Source organism: Bicyclus anynana, chromosome 1, assembly GCF_947172395.1.
Source record: "Bicyclus anynana chromosome 1, ilBicAnyn1.1, whole genome shotgun sequence".
Taxonomy (NCBI): Eukaryota; Metazoa; Arthropoda; class Insecta; order Lepidoptera; family Nymphalidae; genus Bicyclus; species Bicyclus anynana.
The window spans coordinates 10,054,362-10,075,039 of NC_069083.1; the positions used below are offsets into that span (position 1 = coordinate 10,054,362).

Genomic DNA, 20,678 nt, shown 5'->3' on the forward strand with positions numbered 1-20,678 from the left:
GGAAGTATTATAAGCTATATTTTATTTTGTCCCGTCAATAATAACCAGTAAAAATATTTAGATATTATTATACGTAGATATTATTTCACTTAATATAAATGAAATAATATCTACGTAAAATGTTTGCCGCCGAAACACAACACATTAGCAAGTGACGTCATTCATAGAGATGACACCGTGATTGGCGTTTGCAGTGATGTGATATATCACGTCACCGCAAGCGCCAATCACAAACCGATGCCTTGTAGCTAATGACGTCACAGTTTATGATTGGTTTGATTTGCGGTAACGTGATAAAAATACAAATTTGTTTTATAAAAATATTACAATTACGAGATCATTTTCAAAAATAAAAATGTGAGAGTTTCTAGGCATCTAAACTGCCTATATGCAAAAAAATTTCTTAGTTTTATACAGCAGGCGAGTAGCCTATTCTAATCTATATGGAATACTAGCGGACTTGATCAAGCTTCGTTTTGACTTATGTGCACTTACTTGTTCCCTGCCCCTACACTGAAATCTACCCTAACCCTAAAACCTTCCCTCAGCATCAAATAGCAATAAGGATAAGGATAATTTTTCAAGTCAGATCAAACTGCACACGGTGTGCAACTTTGATTAAAATTGGTTTAGGAGTCCATCGCGGACAAACAACTTGACACATGATGTAAAAGCATAATAAGTCTAAGATGTAGAAAGAGCTCAACACACAAACATACATTCATAGATGCAGATGTTATGTTGGCTATGGAAGAATGAGCCTCTATCACAGGCACCATCATGCTCAAAAAGGTCTCAACAATGCTATTTATAAAACTTGTATGTTTAAACAATAAAGATTTGTATTTGTATAATAATAATAATTTTATTTTAAACATGACTTGTATTACATAATATATTAAATTTATCAAGCATTAAAATACGAGTATGTACATAATACGTCGAGTATACAATCAAGCAGTTTGTTTGACGACGAGAAGCGAGGCGCTGTTGGGGAAGCGGGTGGTGGCGCGAGTGTCCGCGCCCACCAGCGTGTTCACGGAAAACGCGGACCCCACCAAGTAAGTGCCCGGCGACGCGCACAATGCTCGCACCTGACGACAACATTTATTCATATAATTTACACTGGCAGATAAATGTCACAGGCACGTCAAAACTGAGACAAACAAAAATGGCTAATTAACCGCAGTTCTGTGCTGGCGAAGAATGCTCCGTATTCCGTGGACAGCGCATAGGACCAATGCATCGGTGTTGAAACAACTCAACATCTCGAAAAGACTTTCCACCACCTGTCTTCAGAGGATCCTCGAGTACTTCGGTCACATTGCCAGGAGAGAAGGAGATAACCTAGAGAAACTTGTTATCACTGGCAAAGTGGAAGGAAAGAGACCTCGGGGACGTAGTCCGATGCGTTGGTCAGATCAAATCCGCACCACTCTCGATACAAAAGTACACGATGCTCTACAAGTCGCGAAAAGCCGAGCCGCATGACGTGACATCGTGCGGAAAAAAAGTTATGAATGTGTGATAGGGGTCACGACCCTCAGTAATGAGGAACACGACGCGGAGAGAGAGAGAACCGCATTTCAATTGATTATGAAACACTGCTAAAACTCACGTGATATAACGTCGGAGTATGCCCGACTAGTTGCCATTTAAATGTGATACAGACGCGCGCCGCACGGTTCCTTTTGCGCCCTGTGCTAGCGTTTCATCTACCTCACCGTGCGAAGCTTAGAATCTACAAGGCGTACATCCGCACGCGCCTTATACACGCGGCTCCAGCGTGGTACGCGCTGGTATACGAGAAGGGCCGCAAATCGCGGCGAGCGCAGCAATCACTGGCGCTACGCAGAATTACCGACGCCCCACGCTACGTACGGAACCAGGTCATCACCAGAGACCTGAACATAGAGAGCCTGGACGACCACATTCGCCGCCTGAGCATCTCAATGTTCGCGTGGTCCCAGCACCTGCGGACGCACGAGGACTGCCACGAGATCTCCTAACCCTAAGGCACCCTAAACCCTAGACAATAACTGCATTGCTGACTATTTGACTTGTATTTTGATTCCTGATTTGATTTTACTACGTCATAGAATTTTTGTTTACCTGTAAGCAACGGGTTTCAAACTTATTTAGAGTAACGTTCACGCCCAAATCCTTCGAGTCTACGTCTAATCCATTGCTTAAAGCACCAGCCCAGCCAAGTTCCCCATAATTGTCTCTGGAAATATAAAATTAACATTTAACTGTTATATTTGCGGCTAAGATTTGTGTTCTATTGACTGTAAAAATTATTTGTATTGTCACATAGTTTCCATATTGTTTATACAATTATTATTTATGTGTATTTTATACCATGTATATTGTCTGCGTAAGGCAACTTTTGTCCAAGTATTAAACAAAGTCTAAGTCAATATTCATTTGTTTCAATTAATCTCTGTTTACAAGAACTTTTGAAACGTCAGGTAATGAGATAATGGTTATAATTAAACACATTTTTTATATTCTTTTTAATTACAGATTCAGAGTCAGGATATCATGAGAAATCGTGTCCCCAGCCATCTAAATAACTATATCTACCTGTTTGTTATAACATGTACCTTTGTAATGATTTGTGTATAATATTACCGTGAAAAATTTACTGGCTTAATGTCAATATCTAGATAAGTTTAATATTAAGTAAAATATACAGTTGTTTGTTTTCCATAATATACAAAAAAAATACAGACACAGTAAGTGAGACAAAGTTTCATCTTATGGTTAGGAGCCTGGGCTGACAGACTTTCTAAAATGTGTAAGGTCTGGCAACACACAATACAGATGAATAATGTGTTAAAATGTTCCTATTTGACTTAAAATAATATGTTTTGCTTACATGTCAAACCAAGTCAAAGTCAAGTTATAAAATATTGGTGATAAATAGTCGCAAACTCATCAAGTAAAAATAATTTAGATTTATTATGTGTGTTCTAACTATAACTGTTATCATACCTATTTTGTCGTCTCGACATGTCTATAAAAACCTTCACAGGCACTCCGTAGCAGTTGACAATGTTGATCACCACTGGTATCATGCACAATCTGTTTACTTTAAAATCGTGGTCTATATAATTGGAGTGTTCTAATTTGAAGACGACCACATTATTATTTTCAGTTTTTTCCTTCGAGTCTGTACGAGTATCGATATCGAGTGGTAATACATTGGGTACATCTATAACTTTTTGTCTATGTGTAAGCGATTTGCCAAAACATTGCAACCATAGACAATGTTGTCCAACAGTTGTGCGTCCACTCTTTTTGTTATACGCCTTCCATCTCAATACAAACATGGATCGTATCAATCCATCTATATCTTTATTGTTTTCTGTATCTATAAAATCGAATAATGAAGGCGCGTCGTCTGTAACGAACTTTGAATATGGTGGTTTGTTGATGTCGTCCGTACATTCGGGTTGATGTTTGGCGATTTTGAGACAGGAGTATTCCACCTGGCCTTCAGGTATTTCTTCAATAAATCTCGCGCTTTTTAGTATGAGGTGAGCTCTCTCTCGAGATATCAAACTGTTTGCGGAGTCAACTGAGGTTGTAAGGTTCGTTAATTTCCACTGCCTACTTAGCAGTGTAGCTTCCAGCACTTCGATAGTTATGTTGTCCTGTTTCTCATTGCATATGTTTTTGATTTCAACTGTTAGATTCATATTTTCTGAGACGCGATCGCCGGAAAGTCCTAATCCTCTTCGCGGCGTGGCCAAAATCTCAACAGTCTCCTGCAAATATTGATTGATTTAAAAGGTACAACACTAATTTAAATAACAACTGAAACTGCTGTACGAAAAAAATACTCGTATAAAAAGCAAAAACTATATTGTATAGCAATTTTTTTTTAATTTTTATGTGCTAATTAAATCTGACTACTAAACGAATTTTTATCTTGTTTCTACAGGTAGATTAAACATGAGTTTAAATTTCACCAAACAAATAGTTGACTTTCCTCATCTATATCTAAATTATAATTTGTGTAAACCGCATAAAATTCCGTTTGGTAATTTTCGGGTTTAACGCGAACAGACAGACAGATGCGGCAAAGGACTTTGTTTTATAATAATCTAGCGACCGCCTTCAGAGCTATTAAACCAGGAAGAAAGAAATAATATTTATGTATTATACATTTAAATCTTCCTCTGGAATTACTATCTATTGCTGCCAAGTGAATAGACAGCGGAAACAATTTCATTTTATACAATGTAAAGATATAGAAATCAGAGATATACAGGGTGCTCGGGAGTATTTCCCATAACTCTAATGGGTTATTTCTTTAAGGAAAATTAATTTAAAATGTCTAAGGTCTATTGGGTCTATTTTGAGAAGAGACTCGAGCTCAGCAGTGAACCGAATATGGGTTGATAAAAAGGAACAAGCTAACCTAACCTAAGGAGGCTAGTGCTCAACAGTGAGCCGAATATGGCTTGGGATGATGATGAAACATGGAAGCCTAGCATACGCACAGTGGGGTTGAAGCGGAAGACGTGTCTCAGCAGGCGGTGCGCGCGCGCGCCCTGGCCGGTCTCGTAATAGGCCAGCAGGTAGAGACGCGGCGCGCGCGCCGTAGGGCGCAGCAACAGCGTCGCGCGCGCCGTGCCCGCCGCCGCCCCCGCCGCCGCCACCAGCGCCACACGCCGCGCCGCAGCCCGCGCGCGCGCCTCCGCTCGGGCTGTGCGCTCGTCTGTACCAAACGTAATACATCATCATTATCAGCTAAAAGCAATTTATCTCTGTAACAGAATTGATTGCAATCGAAACAAACTTTTTTTTGCATTTATAATCTACTATATAAAAATAAGTCGGGTTTTCCTTCCTGACGCTTTAACTCCAGAACGCACGAATCGATTTCCACATTCGTTGGAAAGGTCTCCGGGCTCCATGAGGTTTATAGCAAAGAAAATTCAAGAAAAATTTCAACGTAGGGTAGGGGTAGGGTAGGGGTAGAGGTAGGGTAGGGGTAAGGTAGGGGTAGGGTATAGGTTGTTGAAAGTTTACATCGAGTTTCACGCGGACAAAGTCGCGGGCGTCCGCTAGTATTAATATAGATGTATACGTTTATGAGACGATTATCTAAAAATTCCAAACACCAAGTGAAAATCTCCGAGCAGATCCCGTGACTTATTACCATCGGGTGTTGAGTTAACTCTCTCGTGTTGTTCTCCCAGCCCGGCCACCTCATGAAGAGAAATAGACAAAATGTCAACAAAAGCAACGCAACCGAAAATATCGTTATCTTTTTTCGTTGCGTTGAAAGAGGGTAGGTCTATTTATCTTCATGGGACGTCGTTGGTCGCATGCTAGGAATACTGGATATCCAATCCTACTAATATTATAAACGCCATAGTTTGTATGGATGTTTGTTATTCTTTAACGCCGCAACTACTGAAACCGACTTGGCTGAAACTTCGAATGGAAATAGATTTTTCTACTCTTGCTCAAAAACACTGTCATATTACCACTCCACAGCGGGGCTAAACAAGCATATTAGCCTCTAGGGGCTAAAGTAATTTTGTGTTTTTTATTCTTGTCTGTTACGAGTACTAGCCAAGTACTAGCCTACTATAAAACGGAGGAGGTTTTATTCGATAATAGAATTATTATAGGTAAGGCACTGATTGTTTTGAAAAATAAATAAAAAACTTTAAATTGGAATGAAATGCAGCGTTCTTGTCTGTGGAATGCGTTTATTTTTTTATTTAATTTTTATTGAGTTGCGAATAGAGCGAAATTTGAAGACATGGAACATCCTTTACGGTGTAATACCTTTGCCTTTTACTCATGTGAAAAAAATAAAATTACAAAGCGAGAATTTAAAAAACAATTGGCGTGAATAGGGTAATTCCAGGATAGATGCCCCAGTGGGATAGATGACTTGATTTTTATTTCACTATGTTAGAAACACAGTGAGAGTTAAATTTTACTGTAAGTAACTAGTCCTCCCCCTGCAAACCTTAGAGGCGGGAGGAATTTCGACCGGAGTGCATAACCTTCGTCTGTGTGAGTAAAAATCTTCCGCGGTGAGACGACAAAAGGCGCCAAAATAAGATTCGTAAGTACTTCCAACAGTGTATTTTTTCTCTCGCTTATAACGTCTATTTTTTTTCTATTTGTCTGCATGCATTGAAGATTAGCCTATGTAAACTGATAGATTTTATAGTAATTGAAACTCAACTTTTGTTTTTATTGATAAGGGCATCTATCCCCTACAAAAAGTATAGTTGCCCCGTTTTTTATTAGGATAGATGCCCCTAAGGGCAACTATCCCCAGCTGTTTATTATAAGTGTTGTGTTGTTGCAGGAGAGTAAATATAAAAGATAACAGGGTGTTGTCTCTCGTACTATACACCGAAAACAGTATGCTAGCAGCGTTTGAAGAGATGAAAAAGGGAAAGAAAGGCGTAAATCAGACTTCTAGAATATAAGGAGTACCATCTAAAATATTAAGACGAAGATTTTTAATGGCAAAAATAAATTGACATTAAGTACCTATGTTATAACTTATTTTCAAAATTACTGTATATTTACTGTTGTTTTAAATTTGATTTTTACTTTGTATTCTATTGCATCATATCATTGTAGTTACTGTCTGGCATAATTATTACTGAAAATATATATATATATATCCAGCATTTATTTTTATTTATTTTAGGAAAACATCCTATAATAACGAAAAACGACTCGTGGCTCTTACATTCAAATTAGGAGAAGCTGGATTTTCACCGGACTGAACACCAATACGTCAGTTAGCATACCATTTCGCTAAAAAGCTACAGCTAAAGCATAACTTGGACGAAGATGACCAAGAAATGAAAATAAAAGTTATATAAAACACCATAAAGACTGATTATAATAATATAGTTCTTTGATTTCAGCACAAACCAATTACAATGTTTAAATTAAGTCGTCGGTCCCCACTAGGGGCACCTATCCTCAGAAGTTTTTTTATGATAAGTCATCTATCCGCCACAGTAGGCGTCTATCCCATTTTTCAGAGGTCCAAAAAAATACAATTTACACAAAATCTACACAGTCTATATCAGAACGATTCAGATAATATAGAACATTAAGAAATATATTTAATATCTCCCAAAGAACGCAATGCTCTAAGATTCTAAGTTTCGGAGTTATTTGGCATTTTCAAAAAGTGGGGCATCTATCCTGGACTTACCCTAATATACACTTGATTTTTTTCCGAAATTCATTGTAAATTTGTGACCGTAACTTACATATTTTTCAACAATAATTGTTATTGTTGTCTTCGTCTAGTGAGAATGGTGATCCTAATTTGGAGAGTCGAGACGTATTTACTTAAATACTTACCTACGATACCTACGAAAAATTTAATAAGTGAAGAAAACAACAACGAATGGATTCACTTACGAAAAGAGTTTTTTTAAACTATTATCTCCCACGTTTACCTCATATATTCATTATTCATCTTCAAAGTAGTCGGAAATTATGTTACCGGGTAAAAGCATCTCCCTTAATATCCTATACATTTAATTCTCAATTAAAATAAATCATTGAATTTTGTACTAAACTATTTTATTTTCTCGCAATCGTAGTGAAAAGCAGAGTGTAACACGTGGGGCTAAACCCATTATAAACTCGGTTTCTATTTAGGCGGCCCTCGTCTTCGTCTCGGGCCCTAAAAATACCTCGTATATAATATGTCTTTTTAGCCCCTTGTATAACAATCTACTATTACTGTGGATTAACGCATAGGCTACTTTCATTCTGGAAAAGTCTATGGTTCTTGAGGAATTTGTGAAAAACTAAATTTCACGCGGACGAAGTCGCGAGCTTAATTTATCTCTCTTTAATAAAGTGTAAACGAGCGGATCGAGGGTATATATATTAAACGTGCGGACGCGACGCGTATAGAACTTACAGCAGTTCTAGGAAGGCAAAGGTTATAGAGAGATTTTTCTGGTATTTTTCTCGCACCCACCTCTACACAGCCATTTTTAGTTAGTTCATTTGTTAGGACAAAATACTTATTCATTTTTATTATGTCTTTAGGGATGCTAATCTTCCACCAAACGGTAAGGTCTACAAGTATTATAAGTATAATTTGTTTAGAACCAAGGAACATCCAGTCTAGATGTCGAAATTACTCCTCTGGGGACTACTCCTCTGGGATTTAATAATGTTTTTGTTACGTCTCTATCACACTAATATTATAAATGCGAAAGTTTGCGTGTAAGTGTGTATGTTTGTTCCTTTTTTGCGCTTACTACTTTTCATCACGGAAAATCCATGGTTGCCGCGGGATTTGTGAAAAACTGAATTACACGAGGACGAAGTCGCGAGCATCCGCTAGTTAATCTTAAAAAAGAAAATTTACCCGAAAAATCAGGCGGTGGGCGGTACTTGTCGTCGTACAAGGCCTTGAAATCATCGGCAGCGTCGTCAGCGCTCACCACGCTCATGCACTCCGGGTGCGACACGGCCACGTACAGGTTGCTCAGAGGCACGGGGCCCACGTTCCGGAACTCCACGTCCACGGTCAGTATTTCACCACTTATGACATCGGCGCCAGTTTCTGACAGTGTCATCTGGAAAAAGATGAATGTCGGACGATAGCTCCCCAACTTGCCTTGGAGAAGTATGGTGGTATAGTTCGTTGATGACACTTCATGATAGAGGTGCGTCAGCCGAGGGTTTTTCATTCATCGCTACATGCCCCCTGGCCCGCTCTCGCATCAGGAGTGTTACGAATGAAGTTGCCAAGCTTTAGGTCCATATCCTTTCCCCTACAAGAAACCTAGCCTAGCTTATAAAATGCAATAGATGTCACAAAGATAATACTACTGATAATATCATCAAAATTTAGAGGTTATTTTGGAAACTGCGTTAATTTTGTATACTAATTTGAATATTGTCTAATTTAATAGATTTCGCAAAATATTGTTTTAATAAAATCATATAAAGGATATTTCTAGATTAAGTTTCTAGTGCACATTGGTTACTTAAACGCCAACAATAGAAAATTACAATAATAATGATAAAATTAGAATCAACTTGCCTGTAAGCACGGCGATTGAGGGATAACTTTTATTTGAAGAAGTTTGTCCGAAAAGTTGGTATTACCTAGTAAATTTAATTTCCCTAAAACTTTCACGCCGTTTTCATTCTGTTTATCTTCTCCAACATTTATCAATCTGAAAGTCAAAAACACAAGTATATAGTCAACAGACAAAAAATCTCCTTGTCTGCTCTGACGTTTTAACACCCGAGCTGCGCAGCCTTACGCCTCAAGTTCAGAGCGGACTGGAAGTTTGAAGTAACAAAAGTCATTAGTAGTAGATATTTTTGTGACAGAGCTAGGGAAGTTCTACCACTAGTATTATTTCTACAGTGTGTATGTGTGCAGTGAAGAGAAATGTAGACAACATTTCGTCAAATAGTTGTCCCAGTCCCTTCTTTTTCGTATACCAACGCAATGAAAGAGATAGCGGTATTTCCGGATGCGCCGCCATTGGTCAGAAGGGCAGAAGCTAGTTGTTGATGTAATTACAGACACATGAGGCTTAGTACCTGCGCTTCAGGTTTAAAGACATAGGGTGGCACGTTATAAAATATGTTCCTTGCATGCCCTGCGAAGTGTTACGCTGTTTATAGGCGATGGATTTTTGCTTACTTAAAGGTGAAGTTACAAACGTTGCTCAAAAAGCTTAGCCCAATTACCTTCTATAGGACCTGCTAGAGGTTACCCCTCTGTCAAAAATTTATGATCATTCAAATCAAACCACTTTTCACAACTTCTAAAGAATCGATGTTTCATTGTGTTAAAATTACACGTTTACACACATTATTATGATTTAAAATAGTTGTGTGTAGTGTAGACAGAAGATAAAATTGGTGAAATATTTTCGATGTGTGTCGACAAGTCCAATAGAATATCCAATTGATAGGTTCATAAACTTACCTAAAGGCTAACCCTTGTATAACTAGTTGGCCAATCTTTAAAGGTATCACAGTAAAATTCAATGTTTTTTTGCAATCTCCGTCTAATAGAAAGGACTTGATCTTCTGACCATGTATCACATTGCTCTCAATAACTTGGCCTGTAGCTAACATGGTTTCGTTATTTAAGACTTCTTCATTAGTTGTTTCCGATTCCTCCACGTCGGGAGTGAACTGCCATAGTAGTTCTATTTCTTTTAGAAGTAATGAAACCTTTAATGGATTATATAAAGTGATGGAAATTTGTATAGGTTCTGAAAATAAATTATGTGTATTAATTACCTACACACACAAAACATTACACAATTTTCAGATAACGGATTTTTTTTACGTCTGATTAAATAGAGACAAGAGTGAACCTCTCTAGACAAGCTCATTTCACCTTAGGCATAGGATGGTACATATGCTATATACATATCAGGTGAGACTGTGGTCAAGCGCGAAACTTTTCTTATAAAAAATGTGTTACATGTTCTACAGTTAGTTCAGTCTACTGTGAAAACCGAAAATTTCAGTAGTTTCAGACATTACCTTGAACATACAAAACAAAGGAAAATTTTAAATACTGTCAAGTTGTACAGTTTGCTGAGCTCGAGTCTCCTCTCAGAATGAGAGGGGTTAGGCCAATAGTCCACCACGCTGGCCCAATGCGGATTGGCAGACTTCACACACGCAGAGAATGAAGATAATTCTCTGGTATGCAGGTTTCCTCACGATGTTTTTCCTTCACCGATTGAGACACGTGATATTTAATTTCTTAAAATGCACACAACTGAAAAGTTGGAGGTGCATGCCCCGGACAGGATTCGAACCCACACCCTCCGGAATCGGAGGCAGAGGTCATATCCACTGGGCTATCACTGCTGTACAGTTTAAAAGAACACCTTATACTTCTTTTCTCATTTCATCTTAAATGTTGGTGCTTCCAAATATATTCAATGTGCCTGCAGCCAATCAAATTTAGTTTATTGTGGAATAGTAAAAAATATCAAAATAATAAATGGCTTCCAAAATTACAGCGATTCAATAAATAAAAAAAATGTTTTTTACCTCCTTTCGGAACTATCGGCTGGCTATCAGTTTTTTGCGTATACAAATCTATACTCGGTTTAAATATCATCGGCACACTGCCCTGTGCGACCTGGAGTAGGGTCTCCTCCAGTTTGTGCCAATAGGGGTCGTCCGCGCTCGTGTCCGCTTGCGGCGGCAGAGACAAAGACGTAGCGGGCGTGCGTCCCGGGGACGACAGCGGTGCGGGCCCCACGCACAGCACCGCCGTCTCTTCGCTCGACAGTAGAGGCACCGGCAACACCGGCAGTTGTTCCTTGTACTCATCCGATGACTCTACCCATTGCTACAAAGTTGTGGTGGAAATAGATACTATACATACGGTTAATGATTTTATAAACACAAATATGTTAAATGAATACTTATATTGAAACCATCTCGTCCAATGTCCAATGATTTTTTAATAATGACAGTGACTTTATTATCTGACATACAATATGTAGACAGGCTGGTGAAAAGAGGCCGCGGAACTCATGCATTGTGGTCTCTTCTCTCGACAGATGAGGCATGGGCAACATGGGAAAGTGTTCTTGTAGGTACTAATTTATTCTATCCATTGCTACATTACGGAATAGATATTCTATATTATAAATAAACACAAATAAAAAGCAAATACTTATGAAAACCATCTTCTTTAGTGTCCGATTTCTTTTTCATAACTTCTTTATCTGATTGGAACATGTAACGCACGTATTTCAAGTTTAAAGTACAGCAGTTTATTTGCTCAACAGACTACGCGGGAAGGTGTTTGTTTGTACTTCTCCAACATACACCTATTACGTATATATATCGTTACTGATTTCCGAAATAAAAATGTCTAACAATACCATATCTAGAACTCTCAACAATTATTTCGCGTCGTTTTAAAATCCACGTTAATTAGTTATTTTGAATTGTGTTGTAAGTACAAACTTTTCAGTGAGATTTAAAAATTAATTAAAAATTATCATTGTCATCTGTACATAACCGAGTTCAGGCGAAGTACAATTACGTCGTTATAAAAAACGTTTCTAAAAATCGTTGGAGCCATTTCTGAGATTAACATTATACAAGAATAGTTCGTTTGAAGGTACCTATAAGATAGATAAACTAAACAGAAGCTGACCTGGTGTGCGAGCATGAACTCCCGCAGGAAGGCGTCCTGCTGCGCGGCGGGCTGCGGCGAGTTGGGCGCGAGCGGCGCGGCCAGCCACGACGCGGCAGCGTGCGGCAGCCGCAGCGCGCCCGCCAGCCGCCCCAGCGCGAACTGCACGTGGTCCGTCGACAGCCGCCAGCCGCTACCGTAGTACACCTAAACAAATATATCGAGCATTAAGATAATTCTCTGGTGTGCAGGTTTCCTCACGATGTTTTCCTTCACCGATTGAGACACGTGATATTTAATTTCTTAAAATGCACACAACTGAAAAGTTGGAGGTGCATGCCCCGGACCGGATTCGAACCCACACCCTCCGGAATCGGAGGCAGAGGTCATATCCACTGGGCTATCACTGCGCTAAACAAATATATACTCTATACTAATATATAAAGCTGAAGAGTTTGTTTGTTTGATTGAACGCGCTAATCTCAGGAACTACTGGTCCGATTTGAAAAATTCTTTCAGTATTAGATAGCCCATTTATCGAGGAAGGCTATAGGCTATATTATCCCCATTTTCTCACGGGAACGGGAACCACGCGGGTAAAACCACGCGGCGTCAGCTAGTATAGAATCAAAGTTACAGTTGTAAACCGTTGTGTTTTTCTGTTGTAAAGAACCGATTTTTGATTACTCAGATATGGTGCATTGGTGGGAAAACACAAAAGTCTTTTCCAAAGACCAGGATTGTCATGTTGCCACTACAATCCCAGCTTCAACCTATGCTGTGTAGGATTAGGAGTACAAAAGAAAGATTATAAACATGAAAATTTATTGTTTGGTAAATACGACTATAATAATTTCAACATTAACTTGAAACTTGCAATGAAAAGTTAAGAATATAAAATATTAGGGTATCGCATTAAAATTAGATAATCTACAAAATACAATTTTTTTAATTTAATTATATCTTTTATAGTAACCTGATCAAAAACTCATGCTGATAGCGATTTCTTGTGAGTTCAAAGTTCATTTATTTCAATTAGGCTCAGTTTACAAGCACTTTCAAAACTTCGGGTCAATATTTGGTCGAAAACTTAAAATTAAAGTTACGAGGGTTCCAAACGCGCCTAGGTCCGAAAAGAGCCCACAACAAACTCAGCCAGGGTTTATTTTAGTTAAGTTTACACACCTGCAAATTCTGCCGTACCATGACAATCTCAGACCAATTACCATAGGACCTGCCTAGCAAAAAATATATGATCACTAATTATTATCTTCAGATACAATGTTTTGTGATAGCGCCCACAAATGAGTTCCTCGCCTGTGGTTATATCTAATTCATTTATGACTCAAAAATACCCTAAGAAATACGCAATGTATTTCTTAGGGTATACTTAATTAGTGTATCTGGATTTATACTAATAAATAAATAAATGTGGAAATTGAGTGGAAATTAAAATATTGCAGGTCTACAGGCTTGAGGCTTGACTGTGTATGAAGCTGCAACTGTGATAGGAAAAAAATCTTAAAGCCATATGTTTGCAAATAAATCATGAATTGTCTTTCAAATTCAAAATTTTGTCCGGTTTTAATACTAGACAGGTATGCGCTTTAAAAATGTTTGGAGGGAGCATGCTTGCTAAAAATCTTGCCATAGTCCACATTTTAGCTCGATATAGTATCTTGCCTAGTCCACATTTTAGCTAGAATGATGATGTTAATTCTACAGATACACTTTTAAACACCCCTCATATTTTATTCCTTAGCCTTTATGGATAAAAAACCATGTCTGTATATTACAACTTACCTGGTAAGCTTGTTTGTAGCATCTATACGCGTGTTTCTTCTGCCCAGCTTTAGAGAACCTGTGCCCTGCGAGCACCATGTGGAAGGCGTACTTCCTCGACATGATCTTAGTGCTCGGCCCTTTTAAGAAGCATAAAGCCGCCTGCTCGAGAAGCATCGCACTCCGCAAATCGCTGTCTTCAGAGGTCATGCGGATGAGTTGCTTGGCCGCTTCTCCGTACAGCCCGGAGCTGATTAGACACGGGACGGACAGCAGAGTGGCTCTCACTGCATATTGTATCATTCTGTAATAATAAACGTTGGCTTATAATTGGGTGTTTACCACCCTTATAAATAATTATTATAAGTAGGTATATAGATTATAGACACAAATAAGGCTTACGACTTCTTTTGGTTTCGACATTCAGTCCAGTTCAGTACTCTTTGTTTGTTTTCACTTTTTGCTTGTTTGTTTTGTTGCCCTAATTCTCTATTGCTAATTGAAATAAATGAATTTTGACTTTGACAATAGGTTGCTGAATTATTAAATCAGCGAGTAGCACAAATAATACTCGTATGTCGAATAAAAGTCAGTACCTTCTCAATTGCATAATCAGATCACACTTTATATGCTCAATTTCGGTGGAATGGTTGTCAGGCTCATAAAATACAGCGGCGTGCTAAAGGTTTTTAACTATGATGGTAATGATAACTGGAAAAAGTAATTTTGCAATACATTCCTAACGAGTCCTCATGTACAGGTATGCACTATGCAGTGAATTTTTGCGTATACGAAATGCACACCAAAGCCTATATATAAATAAAATTCATCCGCGTTACCTTTCCTGTATGAATTCGGAGATAAAATATAGCACTTGGGGTTTGGGTACTTTCCCAATTTTTGACATTGGTTTAGTAGTTTCAGAGCCTATTCAACGCAAACAAACAAACAAATCTATCCTCTTTATAATATACAGATAAGTAGCAGCAGCCATATGATCAAAATTTGCCGCCTCCTAAAACAAACCTGTACTCAGCCTGTTCGTAAATCCGCCAATCAAAACAAAAATTGAAATACTCACCTACAGGTATTGAGGTAAGTGACAATACTCTCTTCCATGTAGCCGAATGTCTTTCTATTGGCCTCTCCGGCCATGAAAGCGCTGAGCGCAGCCATCTCCAGCGCGCCGGCGTAGCAGAGCCACGCGCTGTCGGCGTAGAACTCCCGCTTGGCGGTGTGGTACGCGTCGAACGCGCGCTGCCATTGCCCGCACAGAAACCACAGGTCACCTAGCCGCCGCAACTGTAGTTCCGCACAATCCGTAGAGTATCTATACATTAAAGCCACATAGTGAAAACATGGAGAAATTATACAACACACTATTATTATAAAGGTGAAAGTTTGTGTGTGTGTGTGTGTTTTTTTTTTTCCGCAAAGGTTTCGGAAAAATACATTTACGTATCATCAGGGCCTGATGGTCTGCCCCGGTAAGTCGGGCTCGGGTAACCACTACCGACTAAAAAACCTCCTCCTCTGGTCTTCAGCCTCTGTGTCCCCTACGGACCCGCCGTCAGGCAGTACTTCGCGGGGAGAGAGTCTTGCACTACTGCTTCTTCAAGTGTTTCAAGTCATAGCTTCTTCTTCTTCACTTTTCTCTATGCGGCGAAGCTCTAGAACTTCCATCGCAAATAAGCTGTGTGTGTGTGTGTGTGTGTGCGTGTGTGTGTGTGTGTGTGTGTGTGTGTGTGTGTGTGTATGTTTGTTTCTTTTTTACACTGCGGCTACTGAAGCGATTTGGCTGAAATTTGAAATGGAAATAGATTTTACTCTGGATTAACATAGGCTACTTTTCATCTCGGAAAATCCAAGGTTCCCACGGGATTTGTGATAAACTGAATTCCATGCGGACGAAGCCATAGGCGTCCGCTAGCCTTATATAAAAATAAATTGGTAAATTGGTTCAAACTACTATTACTGAATATTGGAAGTCTTGGAACTTGGAAGTCCCCACAAAAGGCCTATGTCCTGCAGTGGACGTCCATCGGCTGGAATGATGATAATGATGATGTATGATGATGGTGATGATAATGAAAATACATACATAACTGTATTGTTAACTGTTGAAGCTCCAGTTTTTCCAGTAGTGAACCATCGCTTTGTAGCTGATAGCAGAGATCTACTCACACCTTTTTTATTTGCAACCTACAAAATTTTAATAAGAAGTCAGCAGCTTATTATAATATATTATTAAAATATTCTATATTATTATAATATTTCCTAAATATGCAGATTAAGTTATTTACAACCTTGTTGTTATAAGTATTAAGCTCATGATGAATTTCCAAGAAATCAAATTTCTCTAACAAAGGCCCTACCCTGAGATCTTATAGTAGACAAATTAATATAGAACAAATCTTATATTATGACTATACTTACAACTTCACTTAGTTGTGCGATTTGTTTTTCTAAATGAGGCACCAAAACTTTTGAAACATACTCAAGCAAGAAACTTTTTATTGCATCGATGTCGTTAACATTTAATGCAGCTCCGTGGATTTCCGAAGTGTCTAGAGTTTTGCCAGCAACATTAACACTTTCTGAACTGCCAGAAAACGAGTATGGCTAAAACAATACATAATTCAATGTTTATTATTTAATTTGTTGGATCTTAGTGGTAATTTGTGTAATACTGCTATCAAATTATTATTATATAAAACTGGCGGACGCCCGCAACTTCATCCGCGTGAAACCTTACCCCTACCCTACCACAAGTCCATGCCCCTACGGCCCTACCCTACCTCAAACCTACCCTTACCCTAAGGGTGCTTTTCAACCAGCGATGTGCTACGCTACGTTGCTATGGATGCATTTGCGATATCCACCAATCAAATTCATTAATGCACATAGCTTAGCATTGGTGGAAACGGATGCAACTGAGACATGTTTTTTATATGGAAGGTTGCGTGCTATGGATGCGTGCTATGGATGCGTGCTATGGATGCGTGCTATGGATGCGTGCTATGGATGCGTGCTAGATGCGTGCTATAGATGCTCGCTATAGATGCGTGCTATGGATGCGTGCTATAGATGGGTGCTATAGATACGTGCTATGGATGCGTGCTATAGATGCGTGCTATGGATGCCTACTATGCCGCCGCGAGTGGGTAGCTATACATCACATACTCGTAGCTAGAGCTGCCCATATTTCTAGCGCAGTTACTTTGCGGCGGCGCATCTTCATCGCACAGCTACATAGCTTAGTATTAGTGGAAACGATCGTAGTGGATAGAACAGCTCTGGTGGAAAAGCACCCAAGTATAATATGTCTCCTCCGTCTCCTGATTCTAAGCTAGCTCTCCATTAATTTTCAGGCAAATCGGTCCAGCCGTTCTTGACTCATGAAAAGTGTAACTATCAAGACTTTCTTTTATATCAATGTATGTTTATTGTTTTATATAAAATTTCAAGAATTCCTTTATCTGAGCACGCCATTATTCATAATAAGACATTTTATATTAGTTAAGGTTATGGTTATACTAATGGGTATGTTTGTTGATGTAATTACAGCTAGCTGTTGTTCTTTTTCTTAGCTTGTACTGCAAAGTGTCTTTGAAACAATGGTTTTCTAATTACCATCAGATGGGTCATCCTGTTCTATCAACTAGCATAAAAAGGAACTTTATTTTACCTCCAAGCTGTTAGCATTATCATACACATCTGATTCAGTAGTAGTTAGAGGATGTACTCCTTCAGGATTTGTAGATGTTGCAGCTGTAGGTTTCTCATCTGCAAATATAAAAAAATATGATTTACAAAGTAAAGCTGAAGTCTGCCTTTAGAAGGCTGTTGGTATTAAGGTAGTGAGAATTTAAAAGTTAAATAATATTCTGCTGCTGACAATAACTATATTCATTTATGTCAAATACTCTAAATGTTGAGGAGTGATAGCCCAGTGGATATGCCTCTGCCTCAGATACCAGAAGGTGTGTATTCAAATCCGGTCTGGGGCATGCACCTCCAACTTTTCAGTTGTTTGCATTTTAAGAAATTAAATATCACGCGTCTCAGACTTTGAAGGAAAAACATCGTGAGGAAACCTGCATACCAGAAAATTTTCTTAATTCTCTGCAGAGTCTTGGCCACATTGGGCGGCCAGTGTGGTGAACTATTGGCCTAACCCTTCTCATTCGGAGAGGAGACTCAAGTTCATCAGTGATGACTACCTAATTACCTGGAGTAGTTACTTGTGTGAATGTAGTTTGTGAGTCAAACATCTGGACTTGAGAAGGTGATTCACTCTGAAAGAAAAAATATTTTTTTTGAATTAAAAATTGTAAAACAAAAATATAAACAAAGTTAACTTGCAAATTATAAAATTCTTACAGATAATTCCCGGGATCTTCTCAAGTATTTGGCCCAAAAATCATTTGGTAGTTTGGGATCAGCACTAGATTTAGAATTTATTGATAACATAAAACAGTTTGAAGCACCAAAAGTCACTTTTAAAGTTTCAAATGCCTTGTCTGCTCTGAAATAAAACAAAGATCACATCAGTTTTACTAGCACTACTAGCACTAGCATGAGAATTTATGGTAAATTTAACAAATACATGTAAATGTTCTCAAATGCAATTTAAATTGCTTTTTACTATAAATACTATACTAACTAGAGATTATATCTAATTTATATGAAAATGTATGCCTTTGGATAATATCCATAGGTATAAATTTTATTTTTATTTTCTTTGTACTTTTATGCAATAAAGTATATAATTTTAGAATTTAAACTATTGTGAGTGTTATTCATATTTTACATATCACATTTGTTTTGAAGCTTTCACCTCAAATGAAAGCTAATTAATTAGCAATAGATATTTATTGCTAATTTGGTATTTTGTATTTATTTAGGTAATTTAGTACAGGAATGTTTGTAGTATTAGGTGGTAGTTATCAGATGAGTTAGTTGTAGAACAAGAAGTTATTTCAAACATACCTTTCCTGGGGAACAGTTGATACATCATGTATAAGAAGATAAGATTTCAAAACAGCATTGTTAAACCATTTAGGTAATTTAGGTGGAGCTACATTTTGTAGTTGCACAAACTGTTGATTCAAGTCATTATACATATCAATTATGTTATCATCCAATGTAGTTGCAACAATAATACAAGCCAGGAAATGTTTAGTGAATTCATGGTCTGAAGGAAACTGAACTTCAAGGTATGTCTCTCGCCAAGCATCAAACCAGGGTGTGGCTTGAGGTATGTCAATAGTGTGTCCTTCTGAAAATTAATATTTTAACATCATCATTAACAACTTATATTCGGCTCACTGTTGAGCAAGAGTCTCCTCTCAGAAGGAAAAGGGGTTAGGCCTTAGTCCACCACTTTCCTTCACCATTTGAGACACATGATATTTTAATTTCTTAAAACAGCACATCACTGAAAAGTTGGAGGTGCATGCACCGGACCGGATTTAAATATATGCCCTCTGAATCTAAGGCAGAGGTAATATCCACTAGGCTAACATAGCTAATATTTTAAGTAAATATATATAATCATCTTGTTCATCAGCTCGTTTAATATTAATGCTAACATTAATTACTACATAAATGTACTTATCCATTTCTGTTTTAAGCTAACTACAAACAAAGTGCATTTAATGCACAATTCTGATCAAAGAATCTCATGAGATAATTCCAGTAATAAATGCTATGATCTAAAAAAAGTTTACATACCTATTTTAACTGGCACAGCTTTTTCATCGTAATTGTGTAACACTGCATTGTTGAGTTGTCTTCTTGCCTCAGTTGGTGGAAGAGGTTTCCAATTTACATCTCTTATTACCAAATCAAAATTTTTTACAGCACATACTCCTCCTCCTGGTTCACGAATATGTCCTGTTTTGTATTACAAAATTAAAATATCAGACAAATAATGAACTCAAATTAATATTTAATAATAGCACATACCTTCCCAATCCACAGTGGTAAACGGTTGTAATAACTCTGAAAGGGTTAAGTTATTTTTGCCAACAACATTTTCAACTTTTGCGCTGCATAATGTTGCAATGATTGGAGAAAAAGAATTCTGTATAAACTCCTGTGCGGTTTTCATCTTAGAAAAGAGAGTATATAGTACCGATATTCAAGTGTGGTATTGGATTTTTAAATTTGAAAAATATTCAAATATTATATTAAATTTACCACTATTTTCAACTAATCAATACATTTTAATTATCTCGATAATTGTACGAAACCAAACTGATAAACGTTTAATACTATTGCGTGATATTTAACTTTTTATTATTTCTTGGTATATATTATCTTTCTGTATCTACATTCTACATTATTAATATTTCAAACAAAATGCAAATAATTCTCATAATTCCAAAATCCAATTCTGTTCAGAAATGTCAATGTCAAACTCAATGTCACTACCACGTATGTCAAATGTCAATGTCATATTTTGAAGCTTTAGATTTCGCAGAGAGTGGCGAACTCGTAGACGGAAGATAATTATTGTCAAATCATGATGGTCTATGATTTTTATGGGCCGAATCGTCGGAGGTTGGAGGCTATTAGAATTGGCTACTCGCACTGTTGCCCTCTCTGACCACACACTACCATAGCGGCGCAGTTAATCAAGGTTAATCGTGATTCGCGACGATCTGCACTTGCCCTTTGATTCGCGCTCAAAAAACCTACTAAATGGTCGGCTGGTCGGTAC

General features: G+C 38.0%; 1 protein-coding gene across 1 annotated transcript; it reads right to left on the bottom strand.

The window, feature by feature from the left end:
* Positions 1-839: 839 nt before the first annotated feature.
* On the bottom strand, positions 840-20,358 carry LOC112046871 (trafficking protein particle complex subunit 8). Its single transcript, XM_024083696.2, has 19 exons — positions 19,922-20,358; positions 19,688-19,849; positions 18,944-19,232; positions 18,335-18,479; positions 18,183-18,249; positions 17,640-17,737; positions 16,388-16,573; positions 16,053-16,153; positions 15,033-15,281; positions 13,973-14,255; positions 12,191-12,376; positions 11,068-11,371; positions 9,980-10,271; positions 9,077-9,212; positions 8,396-8,606; positions 4,512-4,729; positions 2,998-3,773; positions 2,113-2,227; positions 840-1,094 (listed from the first exon to the last, which is right to left on the bottom strand). Exons 1-19 carry the CDS (start codon positions 20,064-20,066, stop codon positions 954-956), a joined length of 4,104 nt encoding a protein of 1,367 aa, XP_023939464.1. The 5' UTR covers positions 20,067-20,358; the 3' UTR covers positions 840-953.
* Positions 20,359-20,678: the final 320 nt, after the last annotated feature.